The sequence below is a fragment of the Vulpes lagopus genome, chromosome 4 (assembly GCF_018345385.1).
Source record: "Vulpes lagopus strain Blue_001 chromosome 4, ASM1834538v1, whole genome shotgun sequence".
Lineage (NCBI taxonomy): Eukaryota > Metazoa > Chordata > Mammalia > Carnivora > Canidae > Vulpes > Vulpes lagopus.
In genome coordinates this window covers 144,032,711-144,055,146 of record NC_054827.1, presented here as the reverse complement: position 1 = coordinate 144,055,146, position 22,436 = coordinate 144,032,711, and the positions used below count along the sequence as shown (strand labels likewise).

Genomic DNA, 22,436 nt, shown 5'->3' with positions numbered 1-22,436 from the left:
TGAGACCTTGTTTGGAGAGAGGGTCTTTACAGATGTAATCAAGTCAAAGTGAGGTCGTTCAATACAATTGATGTCCTTAAAAAATGGGGAAATTTGGAGACAGACCTGCATAGAGTGAAGACAGTGTGAAGAGACATAGGGAGAAGATATCCATCTCCAAGCCAAGTGGAGAGACAGGGAACAGAGTCTTTTTCCACAGTCCTCAGAACATACTAGCCCTACCTGACACTTTGATCTTAGACTTCTGGCTTTCAGAATTGTATGACAAATTTTTGTTGTTTCAGCCACCTGGTCTGTGGTACTTTGTTATGACAGCCCTAGGAAACTAATACTGGCATATTTGGTTTCTCAATAGCAAAAAATGTAGACTGATCTCAGGGTTGACAAGTTCTAAAGACTTTTATTTTGAAGTACACTCTTTGAAATCCCAAACTTGGGTGAGGGGTGGAAAGCGTGTAAACCTGAACTACTGAATTTCCCTTAATAGAGTCACTTTGGATCATTTAATCATCAGTTTAACTAAATTCCTTCTTTGCAGTTATTTAAATATTTATTTTGGGGAAGCCCCCGGTGGCTCAGCAGTTTAGTGCCACCTTCAGCCCAGGGCGTGATCCCTGGAGACCCAGGATCGAGTCCCACGTTGGGCTCCCTGCATGGAGCCTGCTTCTCCCTCTGCCTGTGTCTCTGCCTCTCTCTCTCTCTGTGTCTCTCATGAATAAATAAATAAAATCTTTAAAAAATATATTTATTTTGTACTACTTCTACAGGTAGTGAAGTCTATAAATTTTTCCTTGCTGTGTTAAGTACTCTTCCTTTAATTTGCAACTGTTTAGTACATGAAGAACACAACAGGAAGGGTGCATTTGGAGAACATGTGAATAATCTCATGGTGTCAAATTCAATCTAGATGCTGATGGCAGGTAAACTGAAGTCTCCAGCCTGGGCTTTTCCTCTGGACTCCAGGATTATATATCAAACTGTTCACTAATATTTTCACCCAATGCCTAATAGCATCTTCAGTGGAACCTACCTCAAAATGAGCTTCTAAACCTCTACCACCACCACCACCTGCCTCCAACCCAGTCTCTTCATAGTCTCCCCCACGGGAGGCACTTCTATTCTTCCAGTTGCTTCTGCCCAAAACTTTGGCATTATCCTTCATTTTGCTCTCAACATTGTACAATGCAACATTATATTTTGTTGGTCTATGAAGCCTGTTGATTCCTCCTTTATATTTACCAAGAATTCAACCACCTTTCACCATCACCTCTGCCACTATTCTGATCTACACTTCTGTTGTCTCTGGTCTGGACTGTCACATGAGGCTCCAACTCTTGTTCTGGCTCCTGCTATGAAGCAACTAGAGTGATGCTAGAACACAAAAACAATGCCCTTGGAGGTAGGTGGGGGATGGGCTACATAGGTGATGGGGATTAAGGAGGGCACTTGGGATGAGCACCAGGTGTTGTAGGAAGTGTTGAATCACTCTATTGTACACCTGAAACTAATATTACCCTGTATGTGAACTAACTGGAATTTAAATAAGAAACTTTAAAGAAGTATGTCCGATGGCATTAACGCTATTCAAAAGCTTCCACTGGTTTCTGAACTCATCCAAAAGAAAAAGCTACAAAGTTCTTACCATGATCTGTAACACCTTGCATTTCCTGGCCCCATGACTTCTCTTATAGCTTTTTACTATTCCCTTCCTTGGTCTACGCTGGCCATGCTTACCTTCTTGCTATTCCTGGAACAAGCCATAAGGCCATTTCCCCCAAACTTCTCTGCTTGCAGGGATCCTCTCTCCTCAGATAACTGTAGAACTATTTCACTTTGTTCTAGTCTTTACTTGAGTCACCTCCACCCTCCTGGCCTTAACCCCTTTAGCACTCGGCAGTATTTAACACATGACATAGTTTGCTCATTTATCTTACATATCACCCATCAGCTTCCCCAGTTAGAATGTAATGCCATGGGATGTGTCTCCTTTTCTTTTTTTTTAATTGTGGCATAGTAAAGGGCCCAATTTTGGCTAAATAACATGAATTTGTCCCAGTTTGAGAGACGACTAAAATCTCATCATCATCTTCCTTCTGGATTGGCAGTAATGCTCTGAGACTATGCTCCTCCATGATTTGAAACTCCACATCTCCGGGCTTTCTGCTTTCCTTCCCTTCCATGTCAGGAGGCTTGTCCCCAGACTCTCCTGCAATAATTGCACCTCCCCATTGCAAACACATTTTGGAGCACCTTTGTGTCAATATTAACACATTTACCAGATCCTGGGAGCTATGTTAGGTGAAGTATCAAATTATTCATAAACTCACTTGATATTAATTTTTTGAGAGAAGACCTTTTTTTTCTTTTTTAAAGATTTAAAAATTTTTAAGTAATCTCTACACCCAGCGTGGGGCTCCAACTCACAACTCTGAGATCAAGAGTCGCATTCTCTACCAACTGAGCCAGCCAGGCGCCCGAGGCAATAACTTCTTGAAAGAAACCTGTTTTCTTATGATTTAACCACACCAGAGGTTGTAGAGCTAGCACTTGCTGGTGACAGAAATTATTAAATAACAAAGCATGAATAAATGACTACCTTTTTATTGCTATTGTATGACTGTGAGCCTGTCCTCAGGTCTTGGACAGAGGGATTATCTTATTTATTTTTGATCCTAGCATCTAACATTGTACCTGACCCCGAAAATGCATTTAGTATTTGAAAGCATGAAGGGCTTCTCTTAGTTCACAGTGCCTTTTATGCCTTGGTCCTCCCATATTTCTCCCATTATCATTATATTGAACTCAGTTTGTGTGCCTCCCTGGATTTGCTTTGTATAGTTGTCTGTTTAAAGCTCAGTTACCATCTAGAACATTACCTCACTGCAAAGGAATCCTCCTAGGTTGCAGAAGGAATATTTCAATCTTCACTGAAGGGAGGCTATTGAACTCCACAGCAGCCTTGGTGGTAGGAGCCTTGATGTTGTGAGGCTGTTTGCTCCAGGTCACTCATGCTGCTTTGGGACATAATTTAATAAAATCTCACTCAATGCCTTGAATCCCCAGCTTTTTTGAGGGGGCTTCCCTGTAGCTCCGGAGGCGGTAGACACTGCTGAGCTGCAGGCTGCAGGTGGACAGTTGGGAAGTGCTACTGGCTCCCATTCACTTGCCAGCTCAGCTCATGCAAGGATAATGCTAGTGCTCTTGAGGGATCTGGCTTTCCTGGCAGCTGCCTGGAGTAGCAGGAGGCAGGATTCAAAAAGTATGGGGGCGGTGGGTTGGGGGTGGTTCATGTCTCCCGCAATAACCTTTGACTGATGGGAACTGGGAATCATTGTTCTTCCTTCTTCTGTTCCAAAACACTGGTCTCCCAAGTCCTTTAGGGAGACACGTGAGACAGAACAGCTCTTCCTTGCATAGCTATGGCCAGCTCAGTATTTCACCTTCTGGATTTTTTGCTATCTCCTTCCCCACTTCGTTTTCCTTTTCCCCCTCACTCTTCCTTCCCTGGAGTTATACTCTCTAAAGAATTGCTGTTATATAAGCCTTTACCTTGGGTCCCATTTTCTTGGAAACCTGTATTAAAATATCATCATTGACTGCATCCCCCCCCAGGCATATGGTGCTGTAAAAATTTTTATGTGCCTAGTTTTGTTGTATGTGCTTTTATATTTTTTTCATGTGTCCCACTTTCCTCTTTTGCACAATTTAATTGAAAACAAGCTCTGTCCTTAACACCCTCAAGAGTTTAGATAATATCTAACTGTGCACCAGATACCCTTAAAGCTGTTTTTACCTCGCAACAACCCTGGGTGGGTACCATTATTATTGCCTTTTTACAGAGGGGTAAACTAAGGCTAAGATGTTCAGTAACTTGGCCACAGGCACACAATTAGTAAATGGCTGTGTGAACACGAGGATCTGCATGGGTGGGAGGGGCAGAGGGAGAGAGAATCCCAAGCAGGCTCCAGGGTCAGCACAAGCCTCACTGGGCACTAGATCTCCAAACCTCAAGGTCATGACCTGAACCCGAGCTGAAATCAGGAGTTGGATGCTTAACCGACTGAGCCACCCAGCCAGCCGCCCCCTCTCCTGACCCTAAGCTGTATTCCTAAAGATGTCATACCTCAAATAAGCCTCTAGTAAAGACATGGCTTTCCTGGAACCGAGATACAGGAGCTCCTCTTCTCCTCATGAAGGGTTTAAATTCCAAACGGGTATACTTAAGGCCATGTTTATATACAAAGTTAACAAGAAGTGGCTTAACCCCTCATTATCTGGATGAACTTTCCATAGAAAAGCGAGGTGGGTAACCCTTTTCAACTTTAAAATAAGTCTATTTCCCTCTTCCTTGCTTGGTCTGTCCCATGGCATCTTTTCCAAAAATAGCCACGTTTTGTATACTTTGAAATCGAGGGTAGGTAAATCCCTCTTAGATGATCTCAAGTGTTGTTAAGAGCACTTTAGCAACTTTGTGCTTCATAATTCACAGATGTCATAAACATTGGGTTAGTGCTGTGGGCCCATGGAACCATACTTTCCCTGAAACACTTTTTTTTTTTTTTTTTTTTACCATCCTTAGCTTTGCTTCTAGAACAAACACTCTTGGTCCTATGTGACTTAAGATTAGGTAAGTAGGCATCTGACTTAGAAGCATGGTCTCTTGCATCATGCTCCAAAGTCTTTCCATTCCATCAATCACTGTTCCAGTCCGTTGCTGTCAAAAGTGCAGGCATATGGTGTTTTACCTGTTGCACAATTTGCGTTTCATCTTCAGAATTAATACTACCCAAGGGCTCGTTTGTGCGCACCGTGAAGCAGCGCTCATTTTCTCATTTTTTTTTTTTTCATTTTCTCATTTTCAGTTACAAACGTCGCTACTTTGGTCTTCGTCACAGCTCCGCTGACCACTCCTACTACTGCCTTAGCCCTTATCAGATGTTCCGTGATCAACAGTATTCACGAAACCCCTCAAATTAAGCAGTTAACAGAGCAGACATCCTCTTGGAGAATACAAATGACTCCACATTGAGCCCGCTTGGGTTAGCCTTGGTGGGGGGAGGGGGGGTGCAAAACGGATTTGCTTTTTTTGCTCTGTCGGGTGGCTTTCAGAAAACTACGCTAATACAGTGAAAATTCTCAAAAGGGCTTCTGGCTTCGTACCCTGGATGCAGGACACCTTTTCAAAGCCTGCCTTCCTCCAGGCCGGAAGGATGCAGCTGAGGAAGTTCACGACCTTCACTCGACCTTCACTCAACCAGCCGAAGGACCATTCCGCGCCTTACTGGCTTTAGGGTCAAAGAATCTTGCTAGGGAGCTATTTGCACTTTTCTTCTTCTTCTTTTTTTTTTTTTTTTGCATTTCTTCTTCGTACTTCGCAGGGGCTTCGCCGCTGGGATCCGGGGCCGGCGTGCGCGGGATCGCCTCCATCACCTTCCAGAGGTTTCTCGAGTTACCGGAGCCTCCTTTCCCCCGCGAGCCCGGGTGGGCGCCCGGCGACGCACCTGGCCGTGCACCCAAGGGCGCTCCCTCCGGGTGGGGGCGGGGCGGGGGCTTCACCCTGCTTGGCAGACGAGGCCGAGTCACGGACGACGCCCCGCCGCGCGCCGGTGTCCCAGGGCGGCGGACTCAACGCCAAGACCCACCGGCACATCCCTCCGTGGGCGAGTGGGCGGCGGGGACGCGGGGGGAGCCCCTCTCAGCGACCCGCCGCGCGGAATCCCCCGCCGCCGCGCCTCCACCGCAGCCCGCCCGCGCGGTGACGTCAGCGCGCCGCCCCCGGAGCGCGAGCCGGAAGCCGAGCTAGGGCGGCTCGCAGCGTCCCGGAACCGCGGGGCCCGCGAGCTCGCGCACCTGGGGAAAGGCGGTGGCGGCAGCGAGCATGCGCGAGGCGGCCGGGCTGCGCAGGCGCGCTGCTGGCCTCGCGCCCGGGGCGAGCTGCGCGGTCCTGGCTGCCCCCCATCCCCTCCCCGCCGCCGCCGCCGCCGCCGCCGGGGGAAGCGGGGAGAAGACGGGGACGCGGACGGAGCCCGACGCCCGGGAAGGGCTGCTTTGCCTCTGGGATGGGAGGGGCCGGGCGGACGGATCTTGCGTCTGTGCTGGCCGCGCCCTACGGAGTTCAGGAATGTTTGGTGGGAAGATGAACTCAAACCACCGCGCAGGCAAAGAGCGGGGAGCTCCCCTGAATTAGGAGCACGCTCGGGACACACGCCCGGGTCTGTCCGGGCCGGCCCTCCCCGCGGGATGAAGACGTGTGCCAGGCGGCGCGCGAGGCACACCTGTTCGTTCACGCTCCTGCAGCCGCCCTCAACCCTATGCGGCGGGGTCCTTCCGAGGTCCCCAAGCACCCCCCGCCCCCGCCCCCGCCCCCAAAGCCAGGGCAGATGCGTTTTTCTCCAGGTTACACAGCTGAGAAATGGTGGAGTTGCAGTTTCCACCAGGTTTGTCTCATTCCAACGTTCCGTGCTCCCCCCCCCCCATCAGATGCTTGAAGTCACGAATGGGTGAAAAGTAGACGATAAAGAAGACATCACTCTGTAAATAATGGAAAGTCGTAAGGTCTGGACGTTAAGAACGAGGTGGTAGGAGTCAGGCAGGCGGCAAAGAAAGGGGCTCAGGGTGGATTTTAATGGGATTTGGCAAGAGGGGAAAGAAGAGATGACAAGTTCCTGGGAGTCCAGGAAAGGGAAGGCAAAGGCTTTGAAGAAGTCGGAAGAAAGGGAAGCGATCGCTGTAAGGGGAACTTGGGTGTTTTCTGTGAGGCTTGCACATGGAAGCGTCAGTACTTCTACAGATCTGCTGGTCTTCCAAAGCAGCAAGAACTTTGTGCAAAGAAAGTTGAGAAAAGAAAGAAATAACTTTCTGTTTTCTGCACTTCGGTTTGTGCTAGATGCACGGTGTGACGTTATGCCTCTGTTCAACCAGAGGATGCTTTGTGGCCACCCTGATAGAGAGTGTGGCACCCTTGGCAAAGATGATAGGAGATGAAGGATTCAGTGCTGAACTCTGGCCTGCTTGGGGCAGGTCTCTCAGTGTTCGCAGGTACCTCCCTATCTCCTTTCTGGCTCCAGTAGTGAGCGGCATAGGCAGTTAATCTTAACCTCGAGTCCAGTGCCCTCTCCGTGCCAACCAGCATCCTTATCTTTCACAGAAAGACGGAGGGGTGGGGTGTCTGAAAGGCTCAGTCAGTGGAGTATGCAACGCTGGTTCTCCAGGTGGTGAGTTCAAGCCCCAGGTCGGGTGTGGAGCCTTTTTAAAATAAAAGGAGGAGGGGGGTGGATAAACCCCCATATAATCTTTGTTTAAAGAAGTTTGGCCTCGGTGATTTGACAATTTGTGGTTTTATACTGCAGTTATTGCCATAATACAGCTTGCCCTCCCCAATTTAACAACTAATTAACTACTTCCTTGTATGAGTGGCTAATTATTTAATGGGTGTACATTTTATCTCCTAAGCAAGATCATAAATTTCCCCAGGCAGAGACTGTGTTCTTATATCCCTGAGTACTGACTTGACTTTTTTGCCTCTCTTGTTCCCCCTGAATTCCCACTACTCGATACCTGCCTGGTACATACTAGGCATTCAGCGAATACTGAATGAATGAAATGTTGGAGAGCAGGAAACAAGCCTGTTATCTATATTTTTCCCAGTCTTCTAGCAGAATGCTCTCCTTTTCGTAGACACTCAGCAAATGTGCGACTTGATTGCTGTGCCTTTCAGCAGGGGACGTAGAATCTCCCTGTTGTCCTCTGAGGAATTGCCACCTAAAAAACACTATGTCCTCAAGAAACAATTGTTGATAGATCGATTAGCTTCGAAGAAACTCTCGATTCTTTTCTGAGGTGTGCATCTGCTCTTCCACGGTGAATGATAGGCATGGTTATGTTGGCCGGATCGACTAAGAAATTCTTTGGGAGATTGTGTAATTTGGGTATCTTCTTGACTTGAGAAAAGCCGCCCAAATCAAACCCCTAACCCAACCAAAAACACCTAATACCAAACAGGACCTTTATGCTTAGGAACCCTGTCTGCAAATCTTTTTTTTTTTTTTTCTCAAAAGGGTGGCAGAGACACAGGCAGAGGGAGAAGCAGGCTCCATGCAGGAAGCCTGATGTGGGACTCGATCCCGGGTCTCCAGGATCACACCCCGGGCGAAGGCAGGCAGCATTTGCTCCTGGGAGAGGGTGCACCGTGCTTCATTCCCGGTGGGTAAAGCCAAATCTGCACCAGCATTGGGAAAACCTCATAAGCTGACAGCGAGGAAGCCTTATGGCGGGGCGGTGGCCTGATGAGGTCAGGTGACATCTGGAGTAGACAAGTCAGAGGCAAGAGCAAATCCATTTTTTCAATATTTCCGTTCAGTGGTGCTCAATCTGGCCCTATCATTTATTCGCCGTGGGACCTGGGGGTGGGGTGGGGGGGGTGGGCAAGGTACTCCTCATCTCTGGGCCTCAGTTTCCTCATTTGTAAAATGGGGATGATAACCATGCCCGTACCTTAACTTTCACAGTCACAATGTGTAAACCTGTAAAGCCTACGGAGCAGTAGCAGGCGCTTTAAGTAAAGAAAGCCCTGTGCTGGGCTGGCTTCCACTTCCCCATCGCCGGCTCCTCGTAAGCCCCACCTATGTTGAAATTCTACAGACGCCGTGTTTCCGATTACACGGTTTTCCCCGATCCGTGCAATTATCCTGGTTGCCGCCTACACTCCTGTACCTTGCCGGGACAACCCGGGCAGTCCGTACTGCCTCGTGGCCCCCCTCCCCCCGCCGCCCCCCCGACCCCGGGCCGCGCCGGCCGCGCCCCTCCCCCTCCCCACGCCGCCGCCCGCTCCGCGCAGCCGCCCCCCGCGGGGCTCCGGGCTCGCGGCCACGCCCTCGGGGCGGGGCTTGGGCTCGCGCAGGCGCACTGCGGCGGCGCCGCGCCTGCGCCGTGGCGGGGCCGAAGGAGGCGGGGGATTGGTATGCTGCGTGCGAGTGTGTGAGGGCGGAGGCGGCGGCGAGCGTGGTACTACGGGCCGGGCCGGAGGGGGCGGGGGGATGCGCCGCGGCGGCGGTGGCGGCGGCGGCGGCGGCGCGGGCGCTGGGCTGCGGAGCGGAGGCGCCAGAGCCGCGGGGCCCGGTCTCGCCGCCGCAGGAGCGCGGGGGTCGCGCGCGGCCTGAGGACGCCGCACCTTTCCGCCCTCACCTTTTTTTTTTTTTTTTTTTTTTTTAAATAACCGGAACCAATGAACGCAGCCGGGACCGGGGCTCCGGAGGCCGCCGGTGCCGAGGGGACCAGGCTGGCGCCCGGCAGGAGCCGGCGTCCGCGGCGGCGGGGGCGGCCCGCGGCGGGCGGGGCGGGCGGGGCGGGCGGGGGGCCGGCGCCCGGGGCTCCTCCGCGCCCTCACCCCGCCGCGGCCCGCCCGGCCTGGGCTGCGGGGCTGCTGCTCGGGCTGCTGCTGCTCGGCGCGGCCGACGGATGCGACCTGGCGTCCCGGCAGCTCCGCGGGCGGCGGGCCTCGGGCGCGGCCGCCGCCTCCTCTCCCGCCGCCGCGGCGGCCGACGGTCCTGCGCTCATGACAGGTGAGGGCCCGGGGGCGGCGGGCGGCGGGCGGCGGGCGCGGGACCCCGACCCCGACCCCGACCCCGACCCCGACCCGGGAGGGGCCCCTGCTCCAGCCCTGCTTCAGCCGCTGCTGCTGCCCCTGCTGCTGCCCCTGCTCTGCCCCTGCCCCAGCTCCACCCCTGCCCCGGCCCCTGCCCCAGCCCCTGCCCCAGCTCCTGCCCCAGCTCCAGTCTTTGCCCCAGCTCCAGCCCGAGCCCCAGATCCAGCCTCTGCCCCTGTCTCTGCCTATGCTCCAGCCCCTACCCCAGCTCCTGCCCCACCCCTGCCCCAGCTCCTGTCTCTGCCCATGCTCCAGCCCCTGCCCCGGCCCCTGCCCCAGCTCCTGCCCCAGCTCCTGCCCCAGCTCCTGCCCCTGCCCTAGCTCCTGCCCCAGCTCCAGTCTCTGCCCCAGCTCCAGCCCGAGCCCCAGCCCAAGATCCAGCCTCTGCTCCTGCCCCAGCTCCAGCCCCTGCCCCTGCCCCAGCTCCTGCCCCTGCCCCAGCCTCTGCTCCACCCCTGCCCCAGCTCCTGTCCCTGCCCCTGCTCCAGCCCTTGCTCCTGTCCCAGCCCCTGCCCATGCTCCAGCCCCTGCCTCTTGCCCCTGCCCCTGCTCCAGCCTCTACCCCTGCTCCAGCCCTTGCTCCAGCTCCAGCTCCTGCTCTTGCCCCTGCCCCTGCCCCTGCCCCAGCCCCTGTCCCTGCCCGACTCCCGCTGGACCGATGCGGAGCCGGGCGCCCCGACGCCAGCGCCCCGGCCGCTGCCTGGTCTGGGTCCCCTACGGTCGCGACGCCTTTCTCCTCCGCCCCCACCCCGACACCCCGCCCTCCACTGAGCCTCTCGGCGGCGGCACTAGCTTCTCCGCCCCAGGGTCGGGCTCCCCGGTGTTCCTCGCTGGGCAATGCAGTGGTTTCCCTTCCGTGCTGCAGAAGAGCCGAGCCAGCAGGGTCTGCAGGGTACTGGGCTGATTTTTTTTTTTTTTTTAAAGCTGCTGGAAAAAGTCAGCAGCAGCAATGCGGTATTTAGTCGGCCTGTGGTGCTGCTTTTGCAGAGGCAGCTGCCAGCGAGTCGTACAGGTTCAGAGCCCCGCTGAGCACGGTGTCCCAGGGGAGGCTGCTAAAGAGGATTCTTTGAGAGCCATAATACCTAGTGGTATTAGTGGTTCCGTGTTAGTAGGCGGAAATCTCTAAGTCTAATGTGTGTTTTTTGAAGGGTGGGAGGAAGGTTTTAAAGGATGGGAAGTATTTGCTGCTGGGAGCATCGCTGGGTGACAAAGGGTGCAGGAAAGCTCTTCAGGTAGCCAGAAATATGCCTTAAAACTTACCAGGTGCAGGATGTTCAGGGCTCGTATTTGAGCGGCACAGTTCTGACCCAATGCACCAGCACTTTTGTAATACAGAACGTTCTCGAAATTATCGAAACCTTGCGAACATGTTTGGTAAGGTCAGATAGAAAACCGAATCGCCTTAAAGCCTTCCAGTGTCATGTACAACTGATACGTGTGGTTTGAGTAATGATTGGGGAATCTTGAGACGATTTCTTTTGGAAAAGTAGTGGAGCTAAAGTAATGTTCATTTTTTTTTTCCTTCTTACTGTATTTTTAAGAGTAATCGGTAGATCTTCTACATTGCAAGATGAAAAAGGAAAACGTGAAGGGGAACGAGATGACCTGTCATTAATCTAACCGAAGTGATGATAGTGCAGCAGTCCTCCGAAAGTTACTAACAGCTGCTTTGAGAAGTGCTCTGGGAGCTATATTCTTTTTGAAGCAAAGCAAATTCTCTGGGTTCTATGACAGAGTGTTTACTGTTTTAGAGAGCCGGTGGATTTTGTCAAGCTCTCTGAAAGTTGTGTAGAATTTAGTGATCAGAATATTTAACTTATTTTACCCTGAAGCATACCTAGCTCTTTTAAAATGAAACCTGAAACATCAAACCAGTCACTGGGCAATTAGGATACAGTGACTACAGAATGAGGAGTATTAGGAGCACAGTATAGTTTGAGAGAATAGCTGGAATGACTTTATGCTTTAGTAGTCTGTATTCTCCACCTACACATGTGGCAGAGAAAAGTGAAGAACAGGGATCATTACAAAAGTAGCAGGATGAAAAAACTATAATTGTGAAGTTTCAGGAAAATAGCAAGATAAACCTGACTCTAAAGGTTTAATGCCTCACGCAGGAAGGGAGGGAGGAGAGGTATTTGGGCTTCTGGGAGGTACAGGAGCATGACTCTCGGTTTCTTGAGCAGAAGAGTTTGATTAATAAATAATTGGCTAATGCTTTATTAATATGTCATTGGTAGGGCATGCGATTCAGAAAATGTAGTGTTCTTTAACCAGTAACAATACAGTGTATACTATGTCGATTATAGCAAGGAAATTGCTTCAGGTGAAATTTTTAGTTAACTTTATAATCCTGTTTGAAGATCTAAATTTCTCTGAGTTATGTATGGCGTCGTGAAAAAAGAAAGGTGATTGTGATTGGATAAAAAGTCTGATCACAAAAAATGAGTTTGTGCTGTAGTGCTTTAAAATAAGTGTACAAAAATAATATTAACTCTGGAATTTATTTTTAATGTTCTTATTCTTTCCCTTTGTTGGAATATTAATTTTTAACAAGTTAAATATTTCCATTTACAATTTAAGATTATCAGACTACACATATGCAAGTTAAATTGTGGTCATTTTTAAGAAGTTTATGTAAATACAGTCAATAGCACTGGTACCTGGGAAGTGGTAAATTGACGTCTGTAATAAAGGTGGAGCATGTTGAAAATTCCTGAGCAATATATATGCTCTCTATAAGGGCTCCTTCCTATTCCTCTGATGGTGTGAATAGTGTTCTTTAGTTATTTCCACCTGGAAATGTTGCGATCACCCGTGAACATAATATATTATTGCTATTGTATACTTTAGGAAGTAGATTGTACTTAGAAAATACTGCGTTTTCATATTTTGGGCAGTGTTAATGGAGAGAAATGGGATAGAGAGTGTTAGTAACAAAATTAAGCTATATGTGAATTTTGAAAGTGGAAAATTCTTGAGTATTCTGAGAGAGGAATTGATCTATGGCTCTGTATTAAAGTTGTCACTTATCTGTGAGTATTCTTTTTTTTTTTTTAAGATTTTATTTATTTATTTATTCATGAGAAGGAGAGGGAGAGAGGCAGAGGCAGAGACACAGGCAGAGGGAGAAGCAGGCTCCTTGCAGGGAGGGAGAGAGAGGCAGAGGCAGAGACACAGGCAGAGGGAGAAGCAGGCTCCATGCAGGGAGCCTGATGTGGGACTAGATCCTGGGTCTCCAGGATCAGGCCCTGGGCTGAAGGTGGTGCTAAACTGATGAGCCACCTGCGCTGCCCATCTGTGAGTATTCTTAAGAGCTCTGAAAGTTACAGCCAAAATCACGTCTTCTCTTTCTTTTCCTCTACAGATTGGTATTTTTAATACTTCAGGGAACATCATGCGTCTGCCTCTTACTAATAAGATGTAGAAAGCATTCTTTTCCACTGAAGTTTGCCTCTCAAGAGTTTTACTTTCAAGGTTTAGTGTGTTTTAAGAATTAATTGCCCTTAAGTCATCTGTCACATGCTTAGTTTTGAGCAAGCAAGTGTTCTTCTAAAGAGAGAATGAGATATCCTCAAAATAAATGGACTCACTGTCATAATGAGTATTGGTTTATGTTTTCCTTTTTTATATTACGTTTTCAGAATTGAGTGTGCAAATGGATGATAAGCTGAAACCAATATTTATAATGCTATGTAGTAAAGGCTTAAATAATATGTTCATTTATATATTTAGGGCTCTGGCTTTGAAAGCGATCAGAATTTAAAGCAAGTTAGGGCTTGGTGACTGAAAGTTTGCTGATTACAATCTAAGGCAGTAGTTTAATAATTCAAAGCATTAATTTCTTTTTTTGCCTAACAAATTTAGATTCAGTGACTTGCTCCTAGTGGAGAGTGATTGATCTCATCCAGATATGGTTTCTGAGAAATAGTTTATGAAAGGGCAAGGAAAGAGCAAAGAATATACACACACAAATATGTCATGTGTATATGTATTTATATATATCACAGTTCTTTATTCTGGCAAAATGTGCAGAATACAGTTGACCTTTGAACTACAGGGTTGGGGCACCAATGTGTGCAGTTAAAAATCCAAGTATAACTTTTGACTCCTCCAATCTAGATGCCCAAGGTAAACAATTGACACATATTTCGTATTTGTATTATATATTGTATTCTTAAAGTAAGCTAGAGTAAGGAAAACATTATTAATAAAGTCATGAGGGAGGGGCGGCCGGGTGGCTCAGCGGTGGAGTGTCTGCCTTCAGCTCAGGCGGTGATCCCGGACTCCCGGATCAGGTTCCACATCTTGGAGCTTGTTTCTCTTTGTCTCTCATGAATAAATAAATGAAATCTTAAAAAAAAAAAAATTCATGAGGGAAAATACATTTATAGTATTGTACTGTATTTATAGAAAAAATATGTGTATAAAGCAAACCTTTACAAGGTACAAAGTTTAAACCTACAGAGTCCAAGGGTCAACTGTAACTGAAACATTTAAAACATGTTTTCTTATATGTAGTTGTTTTCAGAATTTTTTTAAAACAAGTTTTAGCATCATAAATGTTTGCTTTATCTTTTTTTTTTTTTTTAAATGAATGCAACTTTCTTTAGTGCCTCTATAAATGTTTACTATAATACTTTTTACTAGTTTGGTATGTTATTAGGAATATAAAATATTTTAGAACGTGTCTTTTGGAAGTATTAAAATTTCAATGAAAACTTAAAATATTAATTTGAAGGTACACCATTTAGAAAGAGCCATTCCATTCATTAGTGTTAAACACGTCTATGTGGTGGGCGTTTGTTAATTTAGATGAAAATACTTCACACGAGCATGATTATCATTGTAAAAAGTCTTAAGGTTGATTTTAAATATCTCACTTTGCTTACCTACATTTACTTAGCAAATATTGTCACTTTTTTTTTTTTTTAATTCTAACTGGTTTGAGTGTAGTTATTTTACAATGAATTATAGTGTTAATGTTTATTGTGGCAATAGTTAAGCTCACAGTGTAGTTCACATTATACCGGAAACCATTATTCCTCTTTTTTTTTCTTTTTAAAGATTTTATTTATTTATGAGAGACACAGAGAAAAAGGCAGAGGCACAGGTAGAGGGAGAAGCAGGCCCCGCGCAGGGAGCCCGACGCAGGGAGCCCGACGTGGAACCCGATCCCAGGACTCCAGGATCACGCCCTGGGCTGAAGGGAGGCACTAAACCGCTGAGCCACCCGAGCATCCCATTATTCCTCTTTTTGTGAAATTGCTCTTTCTGAATTTAGCTTCTGATTTCCTTTTGATGGCTAGGTCTTCTGCTGTATTCTCTTTTGCCTTCCCAGGTAGTTATCATTACTAGTTCTTTTCTTCATCAGTATTTGGCCATTGCTGTAGGGGTTTTTCTCTCTCTCTCTCTCTCTTTCTTTCTTTCTTTCTTTCTTTCTTTCGCTAACTACAGGACTAAAGAATCAACTCATACATGTTTTTGATCTAGTCTATTTTGAACACTTAAGAATTAGTAATCTTACTGGTCTGGAAACGTTGCTTTTCTTGGGAATACCATGGTAGAACTGATTGGTCTCTGTTGGGAATCCCTGCATAGGAATAATTTAGAGGGTCACTTGGAAAAATGAGTTTGGGATTTAGCATAACTTTAGCAATAGGAGGAGCCACACAGGAATTCTTTAATTTGCTAAAGGCTTGCTTTGTGATTGAATGCATACTAATGTTTTTAGATTAATTTAGACTTCTGAGTAACTATGTCAAGCATTGTGGATATTGGCCTACTCATTGATAATCGGTGTAGGATACTCTTAAGATGATGCTTGGGGATCTATATCTATGTAAATGCTACGTAAAGTATAAACTGGTTAAGCTAATGTTAAGATAAACAGTCAATAATACGATTAGTAAGCCCCTTTTGATATTCACTAAAATTTGGACTTTATCTTATTAAGAACAAACAGATTTTATCAGCCAAACCATTTCCCCCCCAAGATTTATTTATTGATTTATCTGAGAGAGAAGGAGAGAAATAGACTCCCTTCTCAGCATGGAGCCCAACCTGGGGCTCAATCCCATGACCCTGAGATCGACCTGAGCCGGAATCAAGAGTTGGATGCTTAACTGGCACCCCCAGGTGCCTTTCAGTCAAACAATTATTAAGCACATGCACTATACCATACATATAGTAGGAATTGGAAAGAATACACAAAAGAGAAAGACAATGAGTGTGCCTATTGGGAATAGTAGATATATTTATTAAACTATTACTAGCTGTCAGTATTGTGCTAAGTGGTTTATATATCACTGTTTTTGATTCTGACATTAATACTATTAGAGATAATCCTACTGTAATCTTCATATAAATGTTGGGGAAACCTATGGAGTAACTTAAGTGACTTACTGAAGGTCATACTTAGTAATTAGAGTCAGAGATTGACCTGAGTTTCTCTGCTTACAAAGCTTTGATTCTTTTTTTTTTTTTTTAAAGCTTTGATTCTTAACTGGTATGTTGTATGCATCTTTGCACACAACTAGGCATAATAATGAGACGGATTGTGATTAGTACCAAAATGGACTGCAAAATGTTGGAGAGAGGAAAGCTATTAGGGAATATTACTTAGAGGAGGTTCTAGGGTTTGAGTGGGATCTTGATGTTAGAGAGGGACTTCTTGTGGAGATGAGTGAAAGATCTTTCTGGGAGAAGGCATGTGCAGGCATAAGTAGTTAATTAATAGTTTTCTTTATAGTTAAGCATAGAGTGTATGTAGAGTAGCGGGAAATGCAAAGAGAAAGAAGGCTCAGGTCACATTATCGAGGACTTTAATATTCCTTAGTTTGTATGCTTGGTATTGAAATGTCAACACATTTAACACTGGGGTACTCAGCCTTGTGCAGGAGACTATGGGAAATGATGGTACATTTTCTTGGTATATCCATTTTACTAGATCGGGAAACAAATGATTTATTTGATAGTAACTTAAAACATTTTTTTTTAAATTTTTTATTTATTTGTGATAGTCACAGAGAGAGAGAGAGAGGCAGAGACACAGGCGGAGGGAGAAGCAGGCTCCATGCACCGGGAGCCCGATGTGGGATTCGATCCCGGGTCTCCAAGAAGTAAAAGGTCTTGAGAATTTCAGTCATGAAATTATGGCTATGAAAATGTTTAGAGGAAATTTTATTAAATTTGCTTTATTGTTAGCAATCTAGAGGGAAATCTAAGAAACAAAAATTACCTTTTAATATTAAACACCTAGTGTTTGTAGAATGACTTATTTAAATTGGTGAAAGTCCTTGAAAATATGCAAGAGGAATGTAGTTTTAGTATTCCTTATTTTATTTTTGTTTTAAAGATTTATTTTTTTATTCATGAGAGACACAGACTGAGAGAGAGAGGCAGAGACATAAGCAGAGGGAGAAGCAGGCTCCTCACAGGGAGCCCGATATGTGGGACTCAATCCCAGGACCCTGGGATCACGACCTGAGCTGAAGGTAGGTGCCTAACCGCTGAGCCACCCAGGCATCCCTATTTTTATTTTTTAAAAATATTTTATCCATTTATTTAGAGAGAGCCAGACAAAGCGAACGTGCAAGTAGGAGGAAGGGCAGAGAGAGAGAGAAAGAGAGAGAATCTCAAGCAGACTCCACAGAGTGAAGAGCTAGGTGCCTAACCGCTGAGCCACCCAGGCATCCCTATTTTTATTTTTAAAAATATTTTATCCATTTATTTAGAGAGAGCCAGAGAAAGCGAACGTGCAAGTAGGAGGAAGGGCAGAGACAGAGAGAGAGAGAGAGGAAAAGAGAGAGAGAATCTCAAGCAGACTCCACAGAGTGAAGAGCAGCTCCACAGAGTGAAGAGCTGGTCCCAGGACCTTTAGACCATGACCCGAGCCAAAGTCAAGAATTGGGCACTCGACCAACTGAGCCACCCAGGCGCCCCTAGTATTCCTTGTGTTAAAGTGGATGTTTGTTCTTAACAATGGATAACTGTTTCTGGATTGACTTAATACTATATTGTATCAAAGTTGAATTTTCCCCACCCCAGCTCTCTTTTGAATAAGCAATGCCTAAAAGTATTGGCATATTATTTGTTTCAAAATTAACTTTTGAGTTTCACATGTGAATTTCAAACTTGATCCTTAGGTGATGATTTCAAATTTGTTCATTTCCTTATCCTTCTAGATCTTTATATTAGTAGGTATTAGATATTTAGTCCTTCTTGACAGTTTCTAATCCTACCTTCAGTAATTGTTTTCCTTGACTGGTTTTATTGTTGCTAATTTTAAGAGTAGTTCTCTCTTGTCTCTGTCCTCAGTCTTGTGTTCCTCTAGTCTAGCTGAACATTTCCTCCTCACAGAACTTCATTACTAGGAAAGTTCTAAATTGGGGGTGGGGAACCCCAAGCCAATGATTGACTTAACTTTTGGCTTTATTTCATTTGGCCCTTGAGGTGATACTGCACAACCATCATAGCTGCAGTCCTGAGAGTAATTTCCTTTCTGTTAGGCTGCCCTCAGTCGCACAGTGTAAAGTGAAACAACTTTAGGAGAAAGGCTAAGATCAGTTGTAGAATGCTAAATAGTGGCTGTTCAGTGTTTTCTTTAGGCGATGGTAATTCCCCTCACCCCAGAACCCACAGTGTATTAGAACAGTTAGTTGGACTAACATTCATCTCAGAACTCAAGCATCTGTCTCAGTGTTTCTTGCAAAACGAATTTGTCTTTATGTGTACTTAGGGATTTTGGCCTCTCTAACTTACTTTTACCTCTACTTCTCTACCTCTCTTTTCTCTACCTCTCTCTTTGATCTTCCTAAACTTGCCAGTATGTGGAACTGAAATACTTCAAAAATGATTTTACTGAATTAAGTACTGGGTTTTTAATTTTAGAAGTAATGGAAGTGAATCTGATTTATGTGATTTAAAAAATGTTAAACAACCTATTTCAAACCCCTACAGTAACAAAACTGATTTGTAATTGTTGATTAAGTGATTCTCAATAAGTAAAAAAGGTTTTTTTTAAAACCTTCACTTGAAATATTTATCTGTTATATAACATATGGACATTTCACAGATCCATGTTATTGTGTTCATGTTTTCTTTCCTTTTTAGAAATATCTAATGTTGAGTAAACAGATAATCTTAATCCTCCTCCTCTATTCCTATTCTCTAGCAATAAATCTCTAACTTTTCCATTAATGGTATGTATATAATTTTTCCTGTGTCTTTACTTTCATCTTCAGCGATTCTTTCTATTTTGTTACACACATTCAAACTGTGTTAATCCTTGATACTTATTTCTTCTGGGTACCAAATTAAAAAAAAATCTACTTTAAAGTTGAATAAAACTGGGGGTATAGGTACTCTGATATTTTTTGAGTTTTTTAAAAAAAGTATGCCCTGTGATGTGCAGCCAGTATTTGGTTCTGGGTCTGTTGAAATAGATCCTAAAAAGAAGTATAGAGGGTAAAAGTCAGAAAGTCAGACTATGGTGACCATGTGTGCGTGCATATACATGTGCACATAAAGCTTTAAACGTTAAAGTGATTGTTTTGTGGCAGATATGATGCAAGGAACTGGGGATATAAAGATGCTGAAATTTCATCATTACAAGGACAATATAAACTTGAAAATGGCCTGAGAGTGTACTGCATAATCTAAAAAAAAAGAATTAATGTGGTATTTATTTTTAAAAAGGGAACCTCTGTGGCAGCTTATCTAGTAGCAATTTTGCATTTACTAAAAATACCTATTAGAATATCTATTAGAAATTTAAAAAAAAATTATTCATGAGAGTCAGAGAGAGCGAGAGTGAGAGAGGCAGAGACACAGGCAGAGGGAGAAGCAGGCTCCATGTAGGGAGTCTGACATGGGACTGGATCCCGGGCCTCTAGGATCATGCCCCAGGCTGAAGGCAGTGCTAAACCGCTAAGCCACCTGGACTGCCCTTATTAGAAATTTCTTGTTACACATTTGCAATTTTTTTTTGAAAATAAGCCCCCTTCCCCTTCTTTGGAATAAGGTGTGATACAAATATAGTACTTTTTTACTTTTTGATATTATTTTTATTCTTCACTCAACATGGGGCTCAGACTCACAACCCTGATGTTAAGAGTTGCATGTTCCAACAACAGAGCCAGCCAGGTGCCCTGAAGTGGGCTATTTTTTCCACAGTAGAAGTATTCACTGAGAATGCATAAGAGTTTATCACATGGCGGGGGGGGGGGGTACCTGGATGGCTCAGTTGGTTAAGCATCGAACTCTTAGTTTTGGCTCAGGTCACTCTCACAGAGTCATGAGATCAAGTCACATGTTGGGCTGGGCACTTAGCCTGGAGTCTGCTTTTCCTTCTCTCTCTCTGCTACTATCGCCCCCCCCCCCCCCGGCCATGCTCTCTCTTGTAAATAAATAAAATATTTAAAAAGTGTTATAAAGAGTTTGTCACATAGGGAAAAGTGTAACTGAGAGGAAGAAGCTGAGTGGGGAATGACATGATAGACATTGCCATTTGAGAAATGCTTAGCGGAAATTGTGAATTGTGGCAGAGTTGGTGGTCAGTCTGGTTGTAGTGTGCCACCATCTGTGTCTACAAGTGGGATTCAAATATATGCCAGGCATTTGTATATTTTACCCCATTTAATCCTTTAGAATCCTAGTGAGGTTGTCATCATTCCTGTATATTACTATATATGATGGAGATTTAGATTTGGGTCTCAAACAGTTTATTCCTTAAAAATCCTCCAGGGGGCTCTTGTGTGGCTCACTTGGTTAATTGCCTTTGGCTCAGGTGGTGATCTCAGGGTCTGGGTATCTAGCCTCTCATCGCATTGCATTGCATGGCAGTCCTGATCAGCAGGGGTCTGCTTCTTCCTCTCCCTCTGTGCTTGTGTGTGCACGTGCTCACTCCCCCCCAAATAAATAAATAAATAAGATCTTAAAAAAATCCTCTAGGGCCAAAGATCTTTATGATAAATAAAATTTAAAAAACTAAATTTAAATGATACCCTCAGTAAGTAGGTAGTTCCTATTTGTAGTTTGTTTTAATGTATATTCCTTAAGGATGGAATGTTATTTTTATGAAGCATAGCATTTTATATCTTGAACTTTTATCTGGGCCATAAGTCTGCTTCCACTTTTTGTACAGTGTGGTTAGGAGCATAGCCTCTAGACTAGAGTGAGATTTCTTGAGTTTGAGTCCCAGTCTGACAGTGGTTTTGTAATTTGGGTAGGTGATTTAATCTATTCATGCCTGCAAAGTGTTCCTGGACTCAATTCCAGTGTGTGTAGGGAGACTTGCCCATACCAGTAGGCAGTTTTTGGACATCACCTGAGTGTCTGAAAATGCAACACAATCCTGACACTATCTACCTGGAGATGGAATTGGATTCCACAGGTAGCTGTCCCACAAGACTACCCTCCACTTCAGAAGCCAGGTATAAACCCTGGTTGTGCTTCTGATCTATTAATCAGAGGTTCACATTGACCCCACTCCTTGGGTTTAATTTGCTGGAGTAGCTCACAGAACTCAGAAAAACTTGCTGACTTACTAGATTACCAGTTTATGACAAAGAATATTAAAGAATTAATATCAACAGCCCCATGAAGAGATACATAGGGCAAAATCCCAAACAAAGGAGCTTCTGTCTTCCTGGAGTTTGGGGGTCTGCATAATGGCACATGGAAGCTTTCTTTCTGTCCCCAGTGTGGAAGTACTGGATGCCCTGTTTTTTTTTTGTTTTGTTTTTTGTTTTTTTGTTTTTGTTTTTGTTTTTTAAATGGAGGCATTGGGTTTTCATTATATAGGCATGATTGATGAACTCATTGGCCATTGGTAATTGATTCAGCCTCTAGCCTTCCCAGAAATCTGGTTGGGATTGAAAGTTCCAACCCTCCATTCAAGGTTGTTCCTCTGGCAGCCAGCCCCCATTCCTTAGGTGTTTTGCATAAATCACCTTCATTAATGTAAGCCCAGTTGTGGTAGAAAGGGTTTGTTAGGAATACTAAGACAGTCATTTCACCTTTATGGCTCTGAAGCTTTTTCAGGAACTGAGGATAAGAACCCAAATACAACAAAAGATACTCCCTTAGCTCTTATCCCTCAGGAAATTGCATGGGTTTTGGGAGCTGTGAGCCAGAGACTGTGGATGAAGACGAAATATATACGAGGTTTTTATTTTGGTTATCTCAGTGACCAAATACATGCAGTTGTTATAAATTTCAATATTGTGCCTAAATTTCCTTAACTCTAAAATAGGTTTGAATACATAAATTAATCTACGTAGAAAGCTTGGAACAGAGTCTGGCAAATACAAGTATTCAATTGTTGACTTGCTATTTTTAATCTATACATAAAGGTGTACAGTAGTTGTAGAAATGTGATGTATTGAGTATTAAGATGTTTCATGTTGTGTTTTTAAAAAGTGTGAAGACATATTTTGAGTCACTCCATGATCTAAATAACCATTAATGATCTGAGGTAAGTAAAAAAATTGTAATAATATGAAGCTAAGGGGATTGAGATTGAGGAGTACTATGGTATTTTTAAGAAGTTGTGTCATTAGCTTAAGTGATTTTGTACCTTTATTATTTTATAAGATTAAAAGATTTAAAGAATTTTGCAGTTGAAATATTAGACTTAAAAATCTTTTAGGTTTTTAATGCATGGAGCTTGCATTTCAGTTGGGAGGATGGGGGAAAATTATTTTTAACTTGTGAGAAATGCTATCAAGGAACAAAAGAGAGTTACAAGATAGAAAACAGTGTGGCTCATATAGGGACACCTACTGATTTA

General features: G+C 44.8%; 1 protein-coding gene across 3 annotated transcripts in view; it reads left to right on the top strand.

The window, feature by feature from the left end:
* The first annotated feature begins 9,015 nt into the window (after window positions 1–9,015).
* Window positions 9,016–22,436, top strand: part of STIM2 (stromal interaction molecule 2) — a 141,050-nt gene continuing 127,629 nt past the window's right edge. The window contains exon 1 of one of the 3 annotated variants that reach the window (XM_041752709.1): window positions 9,016–9,560. In XM_041752709.1, coding sequence (XP_041608643.1) covers window positions 9,224–9,560 — 337 coding nt within the window. In that variant the 5' untranslated portion in view covers window positions 9,016–9,223. Of the gene's footprint in view, window positions 9,561–10,416; window positions 10,536–22,436 lie in introns of those variants that run through there. The other 2 variants (XM_041752710.1, XM_041752711.1) reach the window with 2 other exon arrangements.